Below are 26308 nucleotides of genomic sequence, written 5' to 3' on the forward strand. Positions count from 1 at the left end.
CTTCATTTAAACAGACGAGCTCAGGAGTGTGATTTACAAAGTACTAAATGAGTCCGTCTATCAATCCCTTTTAGATCCGGCCAAATATACTAAACGTAGTAAAATTCAGCATTTTTCTGCTCCAGACCACTAGGGGCAGTAAAGTAGCGGGAAACGCGGAAACAGCCTCGTTGCTTAAGATAGCACGGTGGTGAAACGTACATCTTTGGATTTCTGGTCAGCTGTGTTTTCTTTTTGTTACAACGAGTAATATATTCGTCAACAAACAAACTCACTTTTTGATTATTTTTCCCTTTTCCAAGGATGGCGAAAAGTAAACACTAGCATTTGTATGCTAGCTAATGCTACACCTTGCATGTTTAAAACGAGCCTGGATTAAACATCACTCGGTTCCACGCAGAAAATAATTGTAATTGGATATCAAGGTAAGAATAAATGAAACGGCTATTTTTGGTAGCGAAAATAAGCGTCGTCCATCTGATAGATCTTTGGTTTCTAAACGGTAAACGGAATATACATGGATAGGATAGGAAAGGAAATCGCCAGGACCCAACACTAATGCAACCTCATCTCATCATATTTTCTGAACCGCTTTATCCTCACTAGGGTCACGGGGGGTGCTGGAGCCTATCCCAGCTGACAACCATTCATGGTCACACTCATACCTAGGGGCAATTTAGAGTGAATTTAATCAGCCTACCATCTTCGGAATGTGGGAGAAAACCCACGCAGGCCCGGGGAGAACATGCAAACTCCACACAGGTGGACCGACCTGGATTTGAACCCAGGTCCCCCACTGTGAGGCCGCCACTAATGCAACATAATGCACGTTATTTTTCTTACTCTATGTACATTAAAGTTTATACTATTCAAGTTTGTGTGTCCTAGCAATGGCGCTCAAATCAGAAGAAGAACGTTTGAAGGAGATGGAGGCAGAGATGGCGCTGTGAGTACCGTTCACATAATCAGTTGTACCCAAAACTGAAATTACACCTAGTATTTTCCTCTCCGTTTCTCATGTCATAGGTTTGAGCAAGAGGTTCTTGGTGGCCCAGTCCCACTCGCTGGAAGCGCCCCTGTCGTGGAGGCTGTACCTGTAGCCTTGACTGTCACTGCGATACCAGTTGTCCGACCAGTTATTGGCACCAACACCTTCAGACAGGTTTGTGTGGGTAGCTTTATGTGCTGGTTAGTGTACACTCGTACCTCTACTTTTTTCGTAACTTGGATTTTTCATAGGCAGAGCAATACTTTGTGTAAATTCTGTAATTCGTTCCCCAGTTCTCAAAAATTCTACCAACTAACCCCTTTAAATTCGATCAAAGTGTCCCACTTTTGTATGAAACGTGAGAGAAACACAAAAATGATAGCATTATTTATTATTCATTCATCTTCCATACTTCCCATCCTTGAAAGGGTTGCTGGAGCCTAACCCAACTGTCTTAGGGCGAAAGCAGGACTACACCCAAGACTGGTTGCCAGTCAGTTGCAAGGCACACAGAGAGACAGACAACCAGTCATACTGCCCCCGAGTGGGAATCGAACCTAGACTGCCCGCACCAAAGTCAGGCGTATGATCCACTGCACAATCGGGTGACAAATTAATAATGTGATCGCATCTCATCTCCCGCTTTATCCAAAGTCGGGTCGTGGGGGCAGCCGCTTCAGCAGGGAGGCCCAGACTTCCCTCTCCCCAGCCACTTCATCCAACTCTGCTGGGAGGCTTCCTCCCGGTGGGACACGCCCGGAACACCTCCCAATTGAACACGCCCAGAACACCTCCCAATGGAGGCGTCCAGGGGGGCAGGGGGCATTTTGATCAGATGCCCGAGCCAACTTCTCTCGATCCGGAGGAGGAGCGGCTCTACTCCGAGCCCCTCCCGGATAACTGAGCTTCTCACCTTATCTATAAGAGAGAGTCCGGACATCCTGCGGAGGAAAGTCATTTCAGCTTCTTGTATCCGGGATCTTGTTCTTTTGGTCACGACCTACAGCTCGTGACCATAGATGAGGGTGGGTATGTAGATCAACTGGTAAATAGGGCGGGACATCGGCCGGACTGTCTAGTGCCTCGCTCACTCACTCATTCATTCCTCCAATCAGCTGGGTGGAGGAGAAGCCGTGAAGCCGATCACTCCGCTCGGCGCGCACAGTCCTCCGCTGCTCTCAGCATAGAACTGAATGAGGCGCTATGATCCGTGATCCAGCCTGTGTCTGTGTCTGTAGCCATTTCCGCGAGTGAAACTGAAACTTAACAGTAAGTGCGTTAACATGACACTTGAGAAATTCAGAGAACTGCCGTAATCCAATACGATCGGAGAGCGAAAGTGCACATGCGCCACAGACCCGCGCGACTGAAAGTTAAAGTTCAACCCGAGACTCATTCCAAGTGGAAACACATATTACAGAGCCCCAGAGATGTCTCTTTCAAAGCCTGCCGTGAAGAGAAAGGTCGGTGATGAGCACAGACAGTTTCAAGAAAAGTGGGGAGTGCAATATTTCTTTGTTGAGCACAGGGGCACCCCGACGTGTCTCATTTGCACTGAAAAAGTTGCGGTGCACAAGGAATACAATTTGAAACGTCATTATACTACGAGACATGCTGAGGAGTACGAAAAATACCAGGGAGATGAGAGAGCCAACCAGGTTGCCAGTCTTAAAACACGTCTTCTGAGGCAACAGGATTTCTTCAAGAAGGCTACCAAAGACAGTAATGCAGCAGTCGAAGCTAGCTACGCCGTTTGTGAGTTGATTGCTAAAGCAGGAAAGCCATTCACAGAAGGTGAATTTATTAAAAAGTGCATATTACAGGCTGCACATTTTGTCTGTCCAGAAAAGAAAAGTCAGTTCAACCACATCAGCCTTTCTGCCAACACTGTGGCAGAGCGCATTTCTGACCTGTCAAGTGACATTTATTATCAACTGTGTGAGAAAGCACAATGTTTCAGTGTATATTCAGTGGCTCTTGATGAGACCACAAACATCACAGACACTGCCCAGCTCGCAATATATGTCCGTGGTGTTGATGACAATTTTGAAGTGATGGAGGAGTTGCTCACAATAATTCCAATGCATGGCAGACCACCGCTAAGGAAATATTTCACCAGCTGTGTGATGCCATTGAGAATGCCAGTTTGCCATAGAAGAGCTTTGTTGGAATAACAACCGATGGAGCCCCGTCAATGACAGGGAGGAAGAATGGACTGGTAGAACTTATTCAAAAAACTGGAAGAGGAGGTTGTGGAGGAGGCCATAGCTCTGCACTACATTATCCATCAGCAGGCCCTTTGCAGCAGATGCCTGAAGTTTGACAATGTGATGTCTGTCGTTGTGAAATGCATCAACCAAATCAGATCCAGGGGCTTAAAGCACAGAAGGTTCTGTGCTTTTTTAGAGGAAATGGAGTCAGAATATGGGGATGTGCTCTACTTCACTGAGGTTTATTTCATTATTTTTTGTTAAAAAATAAAGATATTTGATCATGTCGGAATGTTTTGTCAGCGCTTTTCTTGTGGAAATCCTGATGCGGCCCAGTCTCACCCAGACTGCCTCTTGCGGCCCCCAGGTAAATTGAGTTTGAGACCCCTGTTCTAAAGGAAGTAGGCTTACACAGCACTAGTAAGTCTTATCAATATACCTGCTCGGGTTAAGTGCAAAATGGATGGCAATTTGGATGAAATTTCTAATGAGAAACCCAGACACTCGCAGAACATATTGGACGAAATATCCCATGTTGAAGCCGTCTCCAAAATGACCGACATTTGCACATTGCACAACATGCAAGTGCGGGTCAAGGACCAGCTGAAAAATTAATATTTTGGAAATTTGAATTTGCCAATAAATTATTGTCAAATTATACTGGTTTCACTTTTTATACTTATTTTCATCATGCTGTATTTTTCAGCAGTTAGCATAAACACAATATTTCAAATGATGTAAAAACATAATAACAGTTTGATTTAAATTGTCTGATGTTATTTTTTTTACATTTTATATTGATTTTGCATGAAATGGGACCGGGGTACTCCTGAAATGGGGGTCGACAGAGGTTGGAAGCTCTGAGTGCAGTTACCCACAAGCACACCTACCTCTAGTGCAGGGGTAGGGAACCTATGGCTCGGGAGCCATATGTGGCTCTTTCCACGGGTGCGTATGGCTCTCCACTAACCTGTGAGGTAAAATATGGAAATCACTGGTGAGAGAGCTGAGTCCCGAACGCACTAATATGAGCGTCACTGTGGCGTTGACACTACCTCTACCACCACTTTAATCATAATTTTGTATTTTGTTACTCTTCTGCATGCATGATATCATTGATACTGATTTATTAGCAACAGCATAACAATGTTGTCAAAATAATTCTGAGACTTTTTGTACTTTAAAAGCGGTGAAATGACAAAAAAAACCACACTTTTCATGTATTTTTACTTTTCAATCCTGAGAATGGCTCTCAAGAAATAAGATTAGAAAATATGAATTGTTTATGGCTCTCTCTGTCAAAAAGGTTCCCGACCCCTGCTCTAGTGCTTTTAACCACAAGTACACTTACCTCTAGTGCTGCTAACCACAAGTACAACTACCTGTAGTGCAGTTAAGTACATGTACACGTACCTGTTGTGCAATTACCCGCAAGTACACCTACCTGTAGTGCAGTTACCCACGTGAATCTCATTCACTCTGGAAAACCCCCGTAAATGGGACAAGGGTACTCCTGAAATGGATTCGACAGAGGTTGGCAGCTCTGAGTGCAGTTACCCACAAGTATACCTACCTGTGGTGGAGTTACCCACAAGTAAACCTACCTGTAAGTGCTGTTTCCCACAAGTACACCTACCCGTGGTGGCGTTACCCACAAGCACTGTTCCCTCTAAGCTGCGCGCGTGCGCAATTGCGCACTACTCTCGTCTTCTCTGCGCAGCAGCAATCCTATGGCGCGCAGTAAAAAAAAAACGGATTTTTTTTTTTTTTTAATTTTTTTACCCCATTCTTCATGATGGCGCCGTTTAAGCGGCAGCCAGTGGCAGTAGCTCTGTCCACTTATGTTTTTCGTGTTTTACAGCATGTTTTACATGAAAAATTAGAGGGAACATTGACATGCACCTGCTTGTGGCAGGTGTGATACTGGTGTGCCCATAGCGAGCAATGATGATGTCGTGACCGGATGATTCGCCTAAAGACGTTTCGCCGACGGACGTTTGACAGACGGACAGGTCTCCGAATGAACGTTCGTTCAAACAGCGTTTAATGATTAAATACAAATACTAGTATTTGTATTTAATACTAGTATTTGTATTTAATACTAGTATTTGTATTTAATCATTAAACCCTGTTTTCAGCTGGATTTGACCGAATTTGAGAGCATTTTGAGCCGTTTGGCGAATGGACGTATATGGACATTTTTTTGCCTCCATCGCGATATCATCACGACATTTTACCGAGGAATTCACTTCCCTGGGCTCGGTTCTAATGTCCAAAGAGCTCCAGTATTTGTATTTAATCATTAAATGCTGTTTTAGGATGGATTTGACCCGATTGCTGTCATTTTACGGCTCGGTTCTGCTACATCTGCCCGCCCAAGAGTGCTTATTCCCGGGCTGCCATTGATGGTAGACTAACATTGATTTTTACTATAATTTGGACAACACCGGCGGCGGGCCGGATTAAAAATCCTAACGGGCCGTATATGGCCCGCGGGCCGAGGTTGAAAAACTTGTACACACACGATCCGGGGGCGGGGCGAGCGCGCGAATCCCGTTTCGGCGAAACCTCCGTTCGGTGGAACGTCCATTCGGCGACCTGCCCGTCTGTCAAACGTCCGTCGGCGAAACGTCTTTTGGCGAATCATCCGAGTACCGATGATGTCGCTCACACTGGTACTCAGTGCGCTCAGGGAGGTTGACTTTCTGCTCAGACCAACGAAAAATTAGAGGGAACATTGCCCACAAGTACACCCACCCGTGGTGGAGTTACCCACAAGTACACCTACCCGTGGTGGAGTTACCCACAAGTACACTCACCCGTGGTGGAGTTACCCACAAGTACACCTACCCGTGGTGGAGTTACCCACAAGTACACCTACCCGTGGTGGAGTTACCCACAAGTACACCTACCCGTGGTGGAGTTAACCACAAGTACACCTACCCGTGGTGGAGTTAACCACAAGTACACCTACCCGTGGTGGAGTTACCCACAAGTACACCTACCCGTGGTGGAGTTACCCACAAGTACACCTACCCGTGGTGGAGTTACCCACAAGTACACCTACCCGTGGTGGAGTTACCCACAAGTACACCTACCCGGGGTGGAGTTACCCACAAGTACACCTACCCGGGGTGGAGTTACCCACAAGTACACCTACCCGGGGTGGAGTTACCCACAAGTACACCTACCCGGGGTGGAGTTACCCACAAGTACACCTACCCGGGGTGGAGTTACCCACAAGTACACCTACCCGGGGTGGAGTTACCCACAAGTACACCTACCCGGGGTGGAGTTACCCACAAGTACACCTACCCGGGGTGGAGTTACCCACAAGTACACCTACCCCGCGGTGGAGTTACCCACAAGTACACCTACCCCGCGGTGGAGTTACCCACAAGTACACCTACCCGCGGTGCAGTTACCCACAAGTATACCTACCTGTGGTGGAGTTACCCACAAGTAAACCTACCTGTAAGTGCTGTTTCCCACAAGTACACCTACCCGTGGTGGAGTTACCCACAAGTACACCTACCCGGGGTGGAGTTACCCACAAGTACACCTACCCGGGGTGGAGTTACCCACAAGTACACCTACCCGGGGTGGAGTTACCCACAAGTACACCTACCCGGGGTGGAGTTACCCACAAGTACACCTACCCGGGGTGGAGTTACCCACAAGTACACCTACCCGGGGTGGAGTTACCCACAAGTACACCTACCCGGGGTGGAGTTACCCACAAGTACACCTACCCGGGGTGGAGTTACCCACAAGTACACCTACCCGGGGTGGAGTTACCCACAAGTACACCTACCCGGGGTGGAGTTACCCACAAGTACACCTACCCCGCGGCGGAGTTACCCACAAGTACACCTACCCCGCGGCGGAGTTACCCACAAGTACACCTACCCCGCGGCGGAGTTACCCACAAGTACACCTACCCCGCGGCGGAGTTACCCACAAGTACACCTACCCCGCGGCGGAGTTACCCACAAGTACACCTACCCCGCGGCGGAGTCACCCACAAGTACACCTACCCCGCGGCGGAGTCACCCACAAGTACACCTACCCCGCGGCGGAGTCACCCACAAGTACACCTACCCCGCGGCGGAGTCACCCACAAGTACACCTACCCCGCGGCGGAGTCACCCACAAGTACACCTACCCCGCGGCGGAGTCACCCACAAGTACACCTACCCCGCGGTGGAGTCACCCACCAGCACCCCCGCCTGTAGTGCAGATACACGTGTTTGTAGTTCAAGTAATCATAGTTGAGCGCAAAAGTCCATGGTTTTATAGCATGACTAAATATACTTTTAGTACAAGCACACGACCTACTTGTATACTTCTATTATTTCTGCAACCTTAGTACACAAAGCCGACAGATCTGGCAACCTAGACGAGGACTAAGAACTTGTCTTGTAATTGGCTCATTGGTAACAATAAATGGGAAATCCTCAGCCTAACCAATGAAAAGTGGGTTAGAAATATTTCAAAAAAACATGTATTTAACCCTAGAATGGTAACCCTCTATTTCAGGGGTTACCTTTCACGCTTCTGAAATAGAGGGTTACCATGGTTACTGGGGAAAAAGTTGGTCCTCTTTTTCCCCGGTAACCATGGTAACCCTCTATTTCAGAAGTGTGAAAGGTAACCCCTGAAATAGAGGGTTACCATTCTAGGATTAATGTCTTTTGAAATATTAGGGAAATTTAATGAATATTTGCAAATCTTGGTTATTGCACCTTTTAAAATCATTTGATTATTGTAAATCTGTTATTTTTTTCTATATCAGTTTTGCATTCAACCTGGAAATGAGGGGTTTGTTTTTTTTGTTCACACACCTATACATTAAACTCGGAGAACTGATTTGACGAAATCTTTTGATTGTCTCTTCACGTGGAAGGTTATACAAACCTTGAAATGTGTTTTAGTACAGTAATACCTTGACATACGAGTGCCCCGACTTACGAGCAATTTGAGATGAGTAAAATTCCGAGCAGATATTTACCTTGAGATACGAGACAATTTTTGAGATACGAGCATACGAGAAAGCCAGGTGGCCAAGACGCGAGAGGCTTGTTATGATTTCAGTGCACTGTCTCTCTCGCCGCATCTCCCTCTTGTAAAGATATTTACGAGAATTGGGCGGAGCATTGCATTTTCTTGTGTTTTTTTCCGTTAGTGAGTGCATAATACAAAGGGAAGAACAACGGATCCAAAGTAAACAGGTGGAATGAAGAGTTGTGCAAAGAAAAGGCAAATAATGACAATCAATATTAAGCGTGAAATAATTGAAAATTATGAAAGTGGTGTACGCATGGCGGAGCTTGCTCGCCAATATGAGAGGAATACTTCAACTGTATGCACCATCCTGAAGCAGAAGGATGTGATTAAGTAGATTAAGAAGCCTTCCAAAGGACTAACCATAATTTCCTCCCTGCGCAGTGACATTCATGACGAGCTGAAGAGCCTTCTTTTAATATGGATAAAAGATAAACAGTTAGCAAGCACTCTGACAAGCTGGCAAGGGGTCATGGGTTATCCTATATTGAGGACATTTGTGTGGGTCATTTTCGAAATACTTTAAAGGGAAGACAAAAGCAAACAACCCTCGATGGGTTCCTTTTAAAAACCTCGGCTGAAAGTCAGGGTGGGGCAACAAGAGCCAACCTGGGAGAAGGTTAAAAAAATTAAAACAAAATTAGAATTAAGTTTAGTGTAAGGTTAGATTAAACTTATTTTTCAGTGTATCTGCATGGTATTCCATTTTCATTTAAATTTGTTGATGTTATGTTACGAGCGCGTTGCCGTGCAAAAAGTCTCTCTCTCTGTCCCTCTGTCCCTCCGCGAAATCTGTGTTTTATGTACTAAATAGTACATTGGTACCTTGAGATACGAGCTTAATGCGTCCCGGGACTGAGCTCGTATGACGATTTACTCGTATCTCAAATCAACATTTCCCATACAAATGAACTAAATACAAATTAATTCGTTCCCACCCTCTGATAAAAACCACACCAAAAAACAGGATATTACAATGGGAAAAAAAAAAATATTGGTTGTAATTCACCATCTACTAACAGTAACAAATAACTAGTGGTTATGATGTTTAATAATAAAATGAGGCATTATTTTATACAACGGGCAGTTCGTGGATGGGGAGAGAGAGAGTCACTTGACGGATGCGCTCGTAACCTAACAAACTTTACATTTAACTTAAATGAACTTAGATTCCTATACACACTCAAAAAAATGTTTTAATCTTGCGTTACAGTAAATTTAAACCTTGTGCAATAACCAAGGCAAAGAGGTTCATGTAATCCACCGCGGCTTTCGGGGCGAACTTTCTGCTTCTCCATACGTATTGACGAGCCAGCTCAGTCACACATTCTATTTTTTTCGATTATTTCGTGCTTAATATCAATTGACATCATGCGCGTTTTCTTCGCACTACCCTTCATTGCACCGGCTTGCGTTGGATCCATTTTGTTTCCCTTAATTCTGCACTGACTAATGCAAAAAAAAAACATGGAAAAATGCAACGCCCCCCCCAGTGCTCGTAGACTGGTTGTCTCAAATGCTCGTATCTCAAATTTGTCTCGTATCTCAAGGTAAATATTTGCTTTGATTTTTACTTGTATCTCAAATTGCTCCTATGTCGGTCCACTCGTATATCAAGGTATTACTGTACTAAATGATGTCTCATTTTAGTAGTATTTAACATCATAACCACTAGTTATTTGTTACTCTGTTAATAGATGGCGAATTAGAACAAATAAAAATGTTTTTCCATTCCAATATCCAGTTTTTTTGGTGTTCATTTTCAGAGGGTGGGAACGAATTAATTTGTTTTTAGTTCATTTCTATGGGAAACGTTGATTTGAGATACGAGTAAATCGCCATACAAGCTCAGTCCCGGAACGCTTCAAGCTCATATCTCTAGGTACCACTGTATGTACTTCTTATTGACGGCTAATTTTTACTTTTTTCAGGTCCAGCAAACACTCGAGGCGAGAGGGACTTTTGCTGGCCCACCTCCCACCTTTGTTGGACCAGGTAAATGATACAATCCAGGGTATTACCTAACCCAAATAGATGACTGATTATAATCATAATAAATTGAAATAGTAACAACTCATGCGGCAGTATTTACCCCACCTCTTATGACTGAATGCTCGATCTGTTGATGTAGTCCGTGTTACTTGGCCAGACAAAGGGGGTTGTTTTGCTTCAACGGAAAGAGGACAGCCACAAAACTTGCATAGCTTGGTGGTAGAAAAGCCCACCAGCCCACCGCATTTTCACACCTATATTTTAAAAAAGGCAACAGTAGCAAAACTGAGTTTGATTTTGTTTTATTGACGTAATGTGCGTTAGTGATAATATAAGTCAAAGGATTCAAACATTTCTTTCACAGATTCTATATCCGACATAAAGAGTTCGGCCAAGTGGGTGAGTTCGCCAACAATGCTGTGTTCCATCTCATTGTAAGGGTCAGAGTTGTCGCCGTGGGGTTTCGTAATAGTGATACCAGCTTTGACGAAAGCTCAAACTACAGTGCTCGCCAGCACTTTGGTCCAGGCATCAACAATTCAATCCAAATCGTCATGTAACTCGTGCGACACTGCACTGCTTTGTATGGAAGTACTGTGATCCTTCACTTCGCGGTCCCCCGCCTGGTGCCCATAGATAGCTGGAATAGGCTCCAGCACCCACCCTTTTGAAAATAAGCGGTTCAGAAAATTAATGAATGAAAAAAAACTAGTTTTGTTGCTTATTTTTGTGTTACAGGAACAGGAAGTTGTTTGGTTTCACGAGCTTCAACATTTAGTGATGCAAGGCACAAAAGCACAAACTGCTTTTGGCATAATATCCGTATACAGTACTTAAAGTATTTAGATTTATATATATATATATATATATATATATATATATATATATATATATATATATATATATATATATATATATATATATATATATATATATATATATATATATATATATATATATATATATATATATATATATATATATATATATATGTGTTTAGGTATTAATACAGTCGTCTTTTTGAAGTGGACGTTTAATTTCCCCCAAAACAATGACGGCAATAAAGACAAAGAACGTGGTCTTATCACTTAGAGAAATCAGCAAAAAACTTTCAATATGGCTCACAGTTTGAACCAGTGTCCCTGGGATTGATGACAACATGGTCAAAGCCATGGAATATGGCAATCGTCTCGCCGAAAACCTCTCACAAATGCTCCTCCTGAAAAGCTCCCCTGCGTCGCCTCCTGAAGATTCTGTCGATGATCCAATTGTTCGTATATGATGCCATTGAGACTTCTGTGTCAGGTCACGACTCTGGCAAAAAAAGACTTGGACTAAAGCTTCCTGTTTTTAATTTTTTAAAATTTAAATTAAGCGCAGAATAACTATTTTCACTGTCAGTACATTACTGAAAGGATTTACATTTTTTTAAAAGATATGGATTATATTTAGATATTAATACATTATTCTTCATATGCTTATAGCTGTAATCTATACATATGACTATTTCTGAGAATGTGTGTGTGCGTTGGTGTGTTTGTCCATTAACTTCGGACAAAATGGAAACAACACCATACAGCCGATTTGAATGCGGTTTTGAACAAACAATTGCAAATGTACGGCTCTAGGATGTTACCGTGCTCGGTTTTTGAATTTGAACCCCAGTTTAAAAAGAAGATTTTTCCACTTCCAATAAGGAATTATGCGATTGTGCAAACATGGCTTCGCACCCAGCTGCTTTGAAAGTGCAGAGGCTTTGTCACTACACTTACGCCCATTAATACACACGACGGGTCTCAGTCATCATAAAAAGACAACACAAAATGTGTGAAGAAAAGGCAGCTCTGTCGTACTTAGTTGATGGTCATTTGCAAGCAGTTGTTGTACTTTTTCCTTCCCCAATATAACACCCCCCTCCTTAGCCTTGCTAGCCGACTTTACAACTTGATGGGTAAATGGGTTTAGTTGTTGAACTTGGCGTATAAGTACCGTATTTTCACTACTACATGGCGCACCGCATTAAAAGGCGCACTGTCAGTAACGAGTGCTATTTCTGTATTTGACACACACACAAGACGCACCGCATTTAAAGGCACAGCCAGGCATGGCAAAACAAACCAGCTTAAACATACGGACACACGCTAAAACACGTTTTTAAAAAGGCAACGGAAGCAAAACTGAGTTCGGTTGTACTTTATTTAGCCATTTTACAATGTACTCGCGTTTTTTGATCAATCATCACGCAGAAATCCATCAAAGTCGCCATTTTCTGTGTCCGAATTGAACAATTGTCCAAATGATTCATCAAAAACGCCGGGTTCCCTTTCTTCGTTGTCAGAGTCACTGTCATCGCCATGTGGCTCCACAGAAATGATGCCGGCTTTGACAAAAGCTCGAACAACAGTGCAAGCAGACACGTTAGTCCAAGCGGCCACAATCCATTCAAAAATAGTGGCGTAAATAGCCCGGCGCTGCCTGCCACCCTTCGTAAAGCTGTGTTCGCCACCTATCATCCACTGTTCCCATGCCGCTCGCAACTTTGCTTTGAACGCCCGGTTGATAAAAAAATAAAATCAGACTAAGGCTTGTCATCATCATTGACTAGACAAAAGCCTAATTGTCATCATACCCAGCTGCGTATGACGAAATTGAAGGTGCTTCTCCACAAAGTGCGCTTTTCTCAGGCAAGAGCCCAACCAAGTGATAGTTTCAGACTTGCTGGCATTCTGCCGTGATGGATACATCGCATCACCTCCCGAGCGCAACCAACTCCCGGCGACTGCGAAAAGGTTTGCCTCACCGATGCCAACAAAGACTAAAATGGGTCACTTACCTCCCACTGTCTGCCTACTTACCTAGTCAGCCAGCAGGAGGCAGATCGCCGCCCAACGTCCTTCATGTTTCCTCACCCCGAAGTTGTTACACAGAGGGGATTGTGTGTCGTGCTACTGCAATTTAGAGTCCTGATGGCTGTGGGAAAGAAGCTGTCCTTAAGCCTCTTTGTCCGTGCCTTGTGAGACCGGTAGCGCCTGCCAGAGGGAAGCAGCTGGAACAGGTCGTGAACAGGGTGGTCCGGGTCCCCAACAATGTTCCCGGCTCTGCCGATGTCCAGCGGTTTTCAAGCATCTGTTGTTAGTGCCTTTAACAACAGTGCAAGCAGACACGTTTGTCCAAGCGGCCACAATCCATTCGCAAACAGTGGCGTAACTAGCCCGGTGCTGCCTGCCATCCTTCGTAAAGCTGTGTTCGCCACCTATCATCCATTGTTCCCATGCCGCTCGCAACTTTGCTTTGAACGCCCGGTTGATGCCGATGTCCAGCGGTTTTCAAGCATCTGTTGTTAGTGCCTTTAACAACAGTGCAAGCAGACACGTTTGTCCAAGCGGCCACAATCCATTCGCAAATAGTGCCGTAACTAGCCCGGTGCTGCCTGCCACCCTTCGTAAAGCTGTGTTCGCCACCTATCATCCATTGTTCCCATGCCGCTCGCAACTTTGCTTTGAACGCCCGGTTGATGCAGATGTCCAGCGGTTTTCAAGCATCTGTTGTTAGTGCCTTTAACAACAGTGCAAGCAGACACGTTTGTCCAAGCGGCCACAATCCATTCGCAAATAGTGGCGTAACTAGCCCGGCGCTGCCTGCCACCCTTCGTAAAGATGTGTTCGCCACTTATCATCCATTGTTCCCATGCCGCTCGCAACTTTGCTTTGAACGCCCGGTTGATGCCGATGTCCAGCGGTTTTCAAGCATCTGTTGTTAGTACTTTTAACAACATTGCAAGCAGACACATTCGTCCAAGCGGCCACAATCCATTCGCAAATAGTGGCGTAACTAGCCCGGCGTTTTAGTTAAGCCTCAGGGAATGACGGAAAGCCCAGAGTTCATTTTCGGGACTTGGTTTTTCACCGCTGCTGCGAGATGGGCACGCCCAAATCAACTCAGCTTCTTCTTGACTCCATGTCTGGTCTACATTATCCGCAATATTCGAGGGATTACTGTATAACGTAATGAGGAAGGTGGGAAAATTTTGCATATGGGAATGCTTAATATAGTTCTGGCTTTGATCAAATGTGGTTAAAAAACATTTTTCCCCATTATCATTGATTGCTTAAAATAGCTAGCAATGACACCTGGTTTTGATGTGTAAATGTCTGGGGAAATGGGATAAAGAGTTGCATCAAAAAGTGAACTTGTTTTTTCTTTTCTTCAATTACTAATTAAACAACATTGCTACAGATGGGATGTATTTCCCTTTCAACTTAAACTCAGGTATAAGCGCTATCATCCGGGCACGTATATAGCATAATTCAAACAAACAAAAACATTAACAATACCTGACAAAATGATTGTTCTAATGTCATTAAGTGTAATGTCTTTTTTTTGATTGTTTTGTTGTTGTTGTTTTGTTTTTTTACATCAGCCCCAGTCCTCTCAGTGCGTGCCCCTCCTCCGATGATGAGGCCAGCCTTCGTTCCTCATATTTTACAAAGACCTAGTGAGTGAGCTCAACCTACACAACACAGATTTTCTACTTCACAATTTACATGAATTTATCTAATCGTATTTGCACTCTCTTGATCAGGTGGTCCAAGGCTCCACATTATTCGCGCCCCTCCTATTGCCCCTCCTCTGCCGCGACCTCCCCCACCTCCGCCCGTGATAGGTTCACCTCCCTTACAGGGCCAGGCACCTCAGGGGCTTTCTCCACCCATCCAGAACATGATCAATGCGCCTCCAGTAAGTTTTAGCTTGCAGCCCAGAAGTTTACATATGTGCAAAAACACAAAATTCATTTTTTGTCTTGCTGGATGTCAGACCTTTCCTCTTTCTGGTCAATTGAGATTGCTGAAAATTATTTAATTTTGTTAAATGCCACACGGCAGTTTGGTGGAAGAGGAGTTAGCACACACACCTCACTTTTATGGGATCAAGGGTGTTGGAATAATGATTAATACCCTTAAATCATTATTAGTAATATTTAATTAAAATTGGAAGACATCTTTCAACATAACTGCTTACAACTTGCAAGGAAAATCACTCCCAACGCGTCTTCGTTCGCAAGAGGATTCTGACCGGCGGCATACTCTTCGGTCTATTTAGCGGCACATAACCAAAACATTCAAAGGTAATCTGATTTAAACAATTGCATAAGCAAAAACAACTGTCTCAACTGTTTTGAACAATTGTATAAGCTTAGCCGAATAACATCATAAAGGTTATAAAAACAACTGTCACAACAATCTGTTTTTATCGGAACACCTGCGTAAGAATTTGCACAATAAGCATAAAAAGTGACCCGAGTGGATCGTAAATCAAAACAACGGCATTAGAATTTGCACCAGTAAGCATAATAATTTCTTTATAAGGTAAACTGCCGGCGTCCCAGACAAAACAATTTATGAGTCCTTCGTAGATCATCCGTCTGGCCTGGAACTTGTTGTCCTGTTCAGTCCATAGTTATGAAAACAATTGACTGGCCCCGACAGGAAGACTGGGGGAAAGTGCACTCGGTCCAAACAGTATGGCACAATTTAAATTATAGCTTCATTACCTATTAATTCCAAATGAACATATAGTAACATCCCAGAATAAACCCAACAAAGGGTTCAATCCCTGCTGGGTTCCCCTGTGGTGTTTGCATATTTTCCCCGTGCCTCCCTGAGTTTTCTCTGGGTACTCTGGTTTCCTCCAACATTCGCAAGACAGGCATTCTTGGCTGATTGAAGACTCCAAATTTCCGATAGATGTGTTTGCTTTGCTTGTTTGCTTGTTCATGTCCATGTGTCCTGCGATTGGCTAACAACCAATTCAGGGTGCACCCTGCCTTTTGCCGATTGTTGCTGGGATAGTCCATCACCCCAGTGACCTTTGTGAGGATAAGTGGCTCACATAAATGAATGAAAGCCACAGTAAGAAGAGGAAGAATTTCTTAGAGAATTTTAGAATTTCTTTCAAGTCAAAAGTTTACATATACAAAATGAACTACCATATTTACGCGCATATAAGCCGCATTTGTTGGACAAAAAATGATGGCTGAATCGAGGGTAGGGCGTATATGCGCATAAAAAGATGACATGCATGAAACTGCAAGGTGACAAAGACGAAACGCCATAATGCAAGACAGTGCGGCCGATACGGTCATTTATTTCAAAATAGAGAAAAGATAAACTATTAGAGAATTAGCTTAGCGTTAGTGTTCGTTGATAGCGTTGGGACACCATTTACACAGATACTCCGGTCAGAGAGTGAGACGAAGACACACGGATGATTCATCAGCTCCCTTTATATGAATTCCCAGGAATTGAGAGTGCATGACATTCTTCTCCGTGAATGCGTTACAATCACCTTTTAGACGAACATCGAAAACTCCACTGAAAACGTTCGCGGTACTCCATGCAAAAGAACTACAACTACATATAGGACCCCAAGCTGTCTGCCTAAGTGCCTAAACAACATAACATGAAAACCTAAGGACCTTGAGCTGCCCACTTAGATGCCTGAACGAAAAGAAACAATATACTACTGACCTGCCTTTTAATGAAAACTCAACGGAAAACATAGGAAATTTCTAACATTGTGAAATTGTAATTTCATATTTTATTTGTGAAGACTCGGGAGGAGGATGGGTCAGAACACCATACCAACTATGAGCGGTTGAGGTGGGAGCATCATGTTGTGGGGCTGTTTTGTTACATTGCCAACATTAGCTTAATCAGAAGCTAAAAGCTCCGTACAAATAGTTTTCCAAATGAACCCATGCGTACCAGCAGAAAAGTGTCTTGAAAAAAATATAACCATCACAAAGCCCCGATCGAATCCTCCTGGAAATTTTGTGGGTAGAACAGAAAAGGTGTGTGGGAGTAAGGCGACTGACAAACCTGGTTAGATTAGACCGGTTCTGGCAGGAAGAATGAGCCAAGATTCCACAAGAGTCCTACCAGAAACTTCTGGAAGGTTACCCAAAAAAGGTTTTGCCCAATAATGCATTTCAATGCACATGCTACTCAATACCGAGGAAATAAATTAATGCAAACTTGACCTACAAGAAATTAATATAGACATCGCTCTCCCATTGTTGGGGTATTTAACAAATTTGAATATGTACAATTTTTTCGGTAATGCTGTCTGACCTGAAACATAAGAAGTAATCTAATTTGAACTTAGATGCTGAGACACAAAAAACCTTTTTGCAGTGTATGTAAACCTGTAAAAGTGTATGTAAACCGGGGTAACAGAATTTGTTGTTTAGGTCAGTGAGGTGATGTCTGTGGCTTCCTCCCCATCGACAAGAACAGCCGTCTCAACTTCTGTTAAGCCCCCGACAGTCTTCCATGGGTCTCCAAGTGTTTACTCAGCACCCCCTGTCACCGTTGTCCCCCGAAAAACTGATGCCAGGTCTCAGCGTCAAGCCAGAATGGTAAAGACCGTTTAAACATTTTGGTGTATCAAATAAATGTGCCCATTTGATTTGTGTGGTCTGCACGTGTCGCCAGGAGGAGCTGGCGGCTCGGGTTGCCGAGCAACAGGCCGCTGTGATGGCGGCGGGACTGCTGGAGAGGAGTGAGAGTGAAGACGGCGTCATCGGACCCAACAGGCCTGAGCCGGAGCCCGTGGTTAAAGTACAGGTGCAACAACAAGCTTATAAACTAAAGGTGAGCTGTCGCAGAATTCCAATTTTCTCCACTGTTTCATGCTAAGATTGGTGTCGTGGTTTATTAAAATCCTTTTGCTGAACATGCGCTGTTCTTTGTTGACAAAGTGGTAAACGTGGAAATGGATATCCAAGGCGGCCAGTGCCCTTGCAGTTAATTTGTCGATCAACAAACCAAATGCTGATTTGTTGCAGTGACAGGTGATCGCGGCAGAAACCGAACTCTTTCCTATTCTCTCTATTTGCGTCGCAGCCGCTATTTGTAGCATGTCGCTTTGTGGCGAGAGGTAGGTGATTTTCACCTGGTCTCGCTCGTTCCATAGAAAATGATTTACACTCAAACAATAGAGCCTCCCGTGTCTTCTTGCCTATATCAAGCATGCCGTTAGTGTCGCTTCTTTTAGTCAGTCGGTTTTCTATTTTAGTAAGGACCAGTTCCACATAATGCCTTGATAGGGACATTCCCTGGATTCCTTCTACAAATAAGGAGATAAAAAATACCTTCATTTGCGAAATTGATGCCCTGCCCTCCCCCTGTGTTGATAGAGGAAACATGCTAATCAAAATGTGGTGATTATGGTAGTGTGATTGACACGACCAGGGCAGCGTCTCAGCACTAACAGGCCAAGCCTGTCAATAAATTAATTGATTGTTGTTAATGGAAATTTGGCAGACTTGTTAATGTCAGTCTTTAATTTTGCCCAGTCAAACATTTTTATTTTGACTCGACAATGCCTTTAACTACAGTTTTTTTGTGTTCAAAATTCTTTTGGCTGTCTCACAACAACCACTGTCCATGTTTCAAGATTCTTACATACCTATCCACCTCGGCTAAATGCTCCCCTTATTAATGATTGCAATTCTCCTTATTAAGCGATTAAAAACTACAAATCCAATGCGGCACATATTTTCACACACACACACACAAATTTATGTAGCACTACAAAGTGGACAACTTTCGGCCCTGGTAGAACGGGATCTTGCCACCATCTGGCGGAAAAACAACAGTATTACGTCTCCCAATGTAACGGCCGCTTAGGGCACAGTTGCACAGGGATTTTTGGCCATTATATTCATTCTAAGACATTAATAAATTCCCTTATAATTTTCTCTCATTTTTGTGTAATCACATCTTTCATACAAAGTTGGGACACATTGACCAATTTTAAAGAGTTTAGTTGGTAGTTGTGTGAGAATCATGGAACGAATTAGAGAATTTACATATAAAGTACACCTCTACTTACGAAAATTTCAAGTTACAAAAAAAGTTCGGGAACCAGTTAATTTCCTAAGTAGAGGTACGACTGTATATTATTATTTGACTAATATACACATATACACATACCATGTTATTGAAATGGACTGGATTTTTTTATCAATACCATTCCAGAATGTGGAAACTTCCTCGGAAGACAAGAAGGTGAAGCCGAAGACTGAGAAGGTAAGGAAGTGTATCCGAACGGCAGCAGGAACATCCTGGGAGGACGCCAGCCTGTTAGAGTGGGAACCAGGTACGTACATCTCCGTTTGTCATCATGCCCGTTCTCGAAGTCAACAGGAGCTCACCTCATCTCACTTTTGTCTTTTCAATGCTGAAGATGACTTCCGAATTTTCTGCGGCGACCTCGGCAACGAGGTCAACGATGACATTTTGGCCAGAGCCTTCAGCAGATATCCGTCATTCCTCAAAGCTAAGGTGGGCTCTCTTTTCCCGTATTCTTACAAAGTCTTAAAAAGCATTGAATTCATAATTTTCGACCCTTAAAAACATTTTTTAATACTGATTTTTCACGCCTCCCGAGCACACTGTATTGAAAGGTGCTGCCTCAGTTGCGGGTGCAAATTCTGACAGATCGGTCGTAAAGCGATCTGGTCGTATGTTGATACATGTTGTTGATACTGTGTTGTACATTTGTATTCCCGGATTGCAATTGAAGTTATCGTTTGTGAGGTTGTGATTCCCCCGATGACCCTAAACGCACCTTTTGTTTCAAAAAAATAAACGTGAGAATCAGTCTCGTCAGAAATAGGAGTTTATGCATGCCTTATCTAAAGAAAAATAGAAAATAAAGGTTGGAATATTAACCAAAAAAACCTCGACAGTCCTTTTGTTTCTTTGAGGTACAACACTTATCATCTTTCCGCTTATTCGATGTCGGGTCGCGGGGGCTCAGCTTCAGTTGGGAAGCCCACACTTCACTTTCCCGAGCCATTTCATACATCTCTTCTGGAAGGATCCTAAGGCGTTGCCGGGCCAGCCGGGGGACAAGTCCTCCCGCTGAGACGTGCCCGGAACACCTCACTAGGGAGCAATGTTCCCTCTAATTTTTCGTTGGTCTGAGCAGAAAGTCAACCTCCCTGAGCGCACTGAGTACCAGTGTGAGCGACATCATCGGTACTCGGATGATTCGCCTAAAGACGTTTCGCCGACGGACGTTTGACAAACGGGCAGGTCGCCGAATGGACGTTTCGCCGAACGTTCATTCGGCCGAACGGAGGTTTCGCCGAAACGGGATTCGCGCGCTCGCCCCGCCCCCGGATCGTGTGTGTACAAGTTTTTCAACCTCGGCCCGCGGGCCATATACGGCCCGTTAGGATTTTTAATCCGGCCCGCCGCCGGTGTTGTCCAAATTATAGTAAAAATCTATGTTAGTCTACCATCAATGGCAGCCCGGGAATAAGCACTCTTGGGCGGGCAGATGTAGCAGAACCGAGCCGTAAAATGACAGCAATCGGGTCAAATCCATCCTAAAACAGCATTTAATGATTAAATACAAATACTGGAGCTCTTTGGACATTAGAACCGAGCCCAGGGAAGTGAATTCCTTGGTAAAATGTCGTGATGATATCGCGATGGAGGCAAAAAAACGTCTATATACGTCCATTCGCCAAACGGCTCAAAATGCTCTCAAATTCGGTCAAATCCAGCCGAAAACAGCGTTTAATGATTAAATACAAATACTGGAGCTCTTTGGACATTAGAACCGAGCCCAGGGAAGTGAATTCCTCGGTAAAATGTTGTGATGATATCGCGATGGAGGCAAAAAAACGTCTATATACGTCCATTCGCCAAACGGCTCAAAATGCTCTCAAATTCGGTCAAATCCAGCTGAAAACAGCGTTTAATGATTAAATACAAATACTAGTATTTGTATTTAATCATTAAACGCTGTTTGAACGAACGTTCATTCGGAGACCTGTCCGTCTGTCAAATGTCCGTCGGCGAAACGTCTTTAGGCGAATCATCCGGTCACGACATCATCATTGCTCGCTATGGGCACACCAGTATCACACCTGCCACAAGCAGGTGCATGTCAATGTTCCCTCTAATTTTTCATGTAAAACATGCTGTAAAACACGAAAAACGAAAAACATAAGTGGACAGAGCTAATGCTACTGGCTGCCGCTTAAACGGCTCCATCATGAAGAAAGGGGTAAAAAAAAAAAAAAAATCCGTTTTTTTTTTTTTACTGCGCGCCATAGGATTTCTGCTGCGCAGAGAAGACGAGAGTAGTGCGCAATTGCGCACGCGCGCAGCTTAGAGGGAACAGTGCTAGGGAGGCATCCTAATCACATGCCCGAGCCAACTCATCTGGCTCCTCTCAATGCGGAGAGCAGCAGCTCTACACCGAGCCCCTCCCGGATTACCAAGATTCTTACTTTATCTCTAATCTGCACAAAATATAGATGATTTAACACTGTATCACCTACAATAATGATGTTCAAATGATATCTATACAGAGCTGCCAACCTCTGTCAACCCTAGTTCAGGAGTTTTATGTTTCCATCAGGAGTGAATGCGATTTGCGCAAAATTAATATAAAATGTAGGACAATTTAAATCAAATTGTTATTATCATGCTCGGATTATTCACAATGCACTCGTGTCACCGAATTCATCCGGTTTACAGTGGAGTTGAATCAAATGCGTAAGTAAGATGGAGGAGGTCGTAGCGATGGTGTGAATTTCGAGGCATTTAAATTGGAAATTTGGCACTTTTCCGAAATGGTTGCTTCAAAAAATAATTAGGTAACAATTTTTGGGATTACCGGAGTTTAGGGAGGTTGTCCGCAGTCCCGGAGTTTGCGTTACTTCTCTCGAGCAAACTTGAAATTCCGGAGAAGTTGGCAGCTCTGTATATAGAAAACATTCTTGACATCTTGGATAGGTGGACCACCTTCTTGCAATTTTTTTGAAGTCACGTTAGAAGAGTATTTGTGCAAAAGTTATGCTTATAGTGCAAAGCAAACAATTCTGGGTTATGACATAATTTAAGTCCATTATAACCTATTTGTGTTGTGTTCTGTTCTATATACGCAATTGTTTGCTCCTAGTTGATGGTACTAAGCCATGACTTCTTTGACCCTCCACACGTTTGTCGGACAAATTTGTGTTGGGCACAAAGTTGCGTGTGTAAAAGTGAATCTTAGGGTTAATTATACAAAATGGAAATGGTGCGGTTCTATTTGGCAAGAGTTTTCCTGCATTATTGTCATTTTCGAACCTTTAAAATAAGGAAAATATTTTTTTACCTGTCGTTCTCAGGTTGTGAGAGACAAGCGTACAGGAAAGACAAAAGGCTACGGGTTCGTCAGCTTCAAAGATCCAAACGATTATGTGCGAGCCATGAGGGAGATGAACGGCAAGTATTTTTTGCTTGGATTTAATCAACTCTAACACCTTTTTGACATGGAAGCAATGCAAACATGGTACCCCAAATATATGCTAAGTTGGTTTTGGTGTTCAATTAATAACCTATTTTCTCTCTCTCCGTGCAGGAAAATACGTTGGCAGTCGTCCCATTAAACTGAGAAAAAGCATGTGGAAGGATCGCAACATGGAAGTGGTTCGAAAAAAGCAGAGAGAAAAGAAGAAGCTGGGCCTTAGATAGAAAGTATTGACATCTTTTTTTCCTTTGTATTTTCACCTTTCAAATAAAGTCAACTCTTCACAATGGACACATTGCTTTTTTATTTGCAATCATTTTACACATTTATCTCAGCACAATCTCACCCAATTAAAAATATTGGTTGTACTGTGACTTTCCTTGATGTAGATGTTAAGGCTCCTTAAATGTTTTGGAAGTGAACACTGTTAAAAAACAAAAAAGGTCATGTGTAATGGCTCTCCATCAAGATGTGGTTCCCAGCAACTCTTCTGTAGCTGTCTTTGCACTGAAGATGACATCGTTGACAGCAACACCATCAAAAGAGGATCCAGTTAGAGAAAGTGAAAGTTTGTTGTTGTTGATAAAGCTACGCATGTTTTCTGAAAATTATAAAAGACAATGAACTCTATCAACAAAAGCGCAAGGTGGTGCATCATCCCAAAAGGAATCAATACATACCAACTCGGTGAAAATGCTCCTTGTAATATTGAGGTATACAATCCTGTGATAGGAGACAAAAATGACACTAAATGAGAGGAGGACACAACAAATTGTGGCAAGTCAGTCAATTCACTGCTGAATTGAAAGTTCATTGGAAAGCACTTTACTCCACCTTATGTAGCGCAACGTAACCCCAACTGGGTGCTGAGGTCACTCCTAGGTGACGTCGTACTGCCTCGACGGCTCGCTCGAAAAGCAGCTCCTCTTTTACAGCATCTGGGGATCCCAATTCTTGCTGGAACCAGGCGCCGCCCATCATTACCTAGGCCACAAATTGTGAGCCACCAAACTGAGCACGACAACTCTTACTCTTAGGGTTGTGTGAGATATTCAGTGAAAGGCTAACTCTTGGCATAAAATTGAGAAAACACAAGGGCAAACTTTTTGATGAGGTCAAGTTCAGCGTATCATGTCATATGCTAAAAAAGTTGTAACGGGGTTGCGTGAATCTATGTTACATGTATAATAAATAATCTTTACTATTAATCCTTTAAAATCCTTTAAAAGTTTAAAAGTTATCATTGGGCATTTAGAGTTATTAGCAATACGATGTAGGCCCTATTATCTACCAAGAGAGCTACACGTCGTCATAGCAACGGCTATCTATATACCTCCGAATGCTAACGTTAACACGGCACTTAACCTCCTGCTAACGGCTGTAAACAAACAACAGCTTGACCACCCCGATGGAGTTTTTATTGTCGCTGGTGATTTCAACAAGGCGTGTTTAAAGACTGTTTTACCTAAGTTTATTCAATACGTAAATTGTAATACTAGAGGGGACAAAACTCTTGACCATGTCTATTCTAACATCAAACATGCTTATAAAGCCACTTCCCTCCCTCACCTAGCTGGATCAGATCACCTCTGCCTATCTCTCACCCCCGCTTACACTCCACTCCGGAGGCAAACAACGCCACAAATAAAGACAATAAAAACTTGGCCCGACAACGCACTCTCTCAGCTGCAGGACTGTTTTTCCCGCACCAACTGGGAACTTTTTGTACACGACAACCTCCAGGACTACACGGACTCTGTACTTTCTTACATAAAAAACTGCATCGACAACGTCACTATAGATAAACGAATACGGGTTTTTCCTAACCAAAAACCCTGGATGACCAATGAGACACAGGCACTCATCAAATGCCGTAACTCCGCCTTTAGATCAGGGGACAAGATAAAATATAGCGCTGCCAGAGCTGAGCTGAAAAGAGGCATTAAAAAGGCCAAGGCAGCATATACCAAAAAAATTGAGGAGCACTTCACAGAAAATAACCCAAAGAAGATGTGGCAAGGAATACGACATATTACCAACTACAATAACAATAATATGTCTGTTAATGCAGATGCCTCACTAGCGGAGAAATTGAACCGTTTCTTTGCCCGCTTTGAGACTGACAAATCAGACCCAGTCTCAACACCCCCACCACCACCCTGCAGCAATACACTGACGTTCCGGGAACAAGAAGTGAGACTGGTAATGCGGTCTGTGAACACCAGGAAGGCTGCGGGCCCAGACGGAGTACCTGGGAAGGTGCTCAAAGCCTGTGCTGACCAGCTGGCTGGAGTCTTCACAAATATTTTCAATTGTTCCCTGCAACTATCCATCATTCCATCTTGTCTGAAATCTGCCACCATCATCCCTGTCCCCAAAAAGCCAACCGTTGGCAGCATGAATGATTATAGGCCTGTTGCCCTCACGCCTGTGATCATGAAGTGCTTTGAAAAGTTGGTAGCCCGCCATATCAGGAATACAATCTCTCCCTCAATTGACCCTCGCCAGTTTGCTTATAGAGCAAACAGGTCCACTGATGATGCTATTGCCATTGCTCTTCATACAGCACTGAGCCACCTGGAACACCCTGGGAACTACGTGAGGATGCTCTTCATTGACTATAGCTCAGCCTTCAATACCATAAAACCGGACATTCTGACTGACAAACTCTCCCACCTTGGACTATCCTCTTCAATCTGCTGCTGGATAAAGGACTTCTTGACCAACCGACCACAGACTGTTAGACTTGGTCCCCACCTCTCTTCCTCCATTACACTAAGCACTGGCTCCCCTCAAGGCTGTGTACTGAGTCTTCTTCTGTACTCCCTGTACACCTACGACTGTACACCCACCCACCAGTCTAACGCCATCATCAAATTCGCTGACGACACCACTGTGGTCGGACTCATCTTAGGAGGGGATGAGTCGGCTTACAGAGCTGAGGTCAACAATTTGTCTTCGTGGTGCTCGGTGACCAATCTCACAGTGAACACCACGAAAACTAAAGAAATAATCTTGGACTTTCGCAAACACGGCACAGATCTGGCCCCACTCCTCATAAATGGAGTATGTGTAGACAGGGTCCAGTCCTTTAAATTCCTGGGGGTCCACGTCACGGACAAGCTCTCATGGTCTACAAACACCACGGCAGTGGTGAAGAAGGCTCAGACACGACTCCATTTCCTCAGGGTACTTAGGAAGAACAACTTGGGCACCAATCTTCTGAGAACCTTCTATAGAACCACTGTAGAGAGCATCCTGGCGTACGGCATCACAGTGTGGTACGCTGGAAGCACGGCGGCAGACAAAAAGGCCATGCAGAAAGTGATTAACACTGCCCAGAGGATTGTCGGCTGCTCTCTGCCCTCACTTGAAGACATTGCCAGCCCTCGTTACCTCAGCAGAGCCAAGAACATCATAGGGGACCCTTACCACCCTGGTCACAATCTGTTCCAGCTGCTGCCCTCTGGCAGACGCTATAGGTCCCACAAAGCTCGGACAAATAGGCTTAAGGACAGTTTTTTCCCCACATCCATCAGACATCTAAACTCGCGCTAACATAACACACATTCCCTTCTGCGGTATATGAATAGATGTTTGGTTGGTGATCTGCCTCCTACTAGCTGACTTGAAGTAAGGTAAGTGGAAGACAGTGTGAGGTAATCGCGAGGTAATCGCGAGGTAAGCGACCTGTATCCACAACAGCGGAATGACAAATTACAAGTCCGTAACTTAC

The 26308-nt window shown here is 43.8% G+C and overlaps 3 protein-coding genes across 5 annotated transcripts in view; 1 reads left to right on the forward strand and 2 right to left on the reverse strand.

Moving 5' to 3' along the window:
- LOC144073518 (aldehyde dehydrogenase, mitochondrial-like) overlaps window positions 1–150 on the reverse strand; it is a 49724-nt gene extending 49574 nt beyond the window's left edge. Inside the window, exon 1 of the mRNA XM_077599440.1 lies at window positions 1–150. Coding sequence (XP_077455566.1) covers window positions 1–6 — 6 coding nt within the window. The 5' untranslated portion in view covers window positions 7–150.
- rbm42 (RNA binding motif protein 42) lies at window positions 81–22863 on the forward strand. Of its 2 annotated transcripts, none has more exons than XM_077599444.1 (13): window positions 81–216; window positions 303–425; window positions 875–946; window positions 1027–1162; window positions 10194–10257; window positions 14675–14749; window positions 14837–14991; window positions 17504–17671; window positions 17748–17906; window positions 19296–19416; window positions 19504–19601; window positions 22451–22547; window positions 22684–22863. In XM_077599444.1, the coding sequence occupies exons 3-13, from the start codon at window positions 891–893 to the stop codon at window positions 22794–22796; spliced, it is 1242 nt and encodes a 413-aa protein (XP_077455570.1). In that variant the 5' UTR covers window positions 81–216; window positions 303–425; window positions 875–890; the 3' UTR covers window positions 22797–22863. The 2 variants fall into 2 exon arrangements, with proteins under 2 accessions (XP_077455570.1, XP_077455571.1); XM_077599445.1 differs by having other exon boundaries at window positions 889–946.
- The window catches only part of ppox (protoporphyrinogen oxidase), a 20317-nt gene continuing 16861 nt past the window's right edge, over window positions 22853–26308 (reverse strand). For both annotated transcript variants that reach the window (XM_077599442.1, XM_077599441.1), the window contains exons 11-13: window positions 23407–23556; window positions 23253–23295; window positions 22853–23173 (exon numbers count right to left, since the gene is read on the reverse strand). In XM_077599442.1, coding sequence (XP_077455568.1) covers window positions 23037–23173; window positions 23253–23295; window positions 23407–23556 — 330 coding nt within the window. In that variant the 3' untranslated portion in view covers window positions 22853–23036. The remainder of the gene's footprint in view (window positions 23174–23252; window positions 23296–23406; window positions 23557–26308) is intronic.

The sequence above is a fragment of the Stigmatopora argus genome, chromosome 4 (assembly GCF_051989625.1).
Source record: "Stigmatopora argus isolate UIUO_Sarg chromosome 4, RoL_Sarg_1.0, whole genome shotgun sequence".
In the NCBI taxonomy this organism is placed as follows: Eukaryota; Metazoa; Chordata; class Actinopteri; order Syngnathiformes; family Syngnathidae; genus Stigmatopora; species Stigmatopora argus.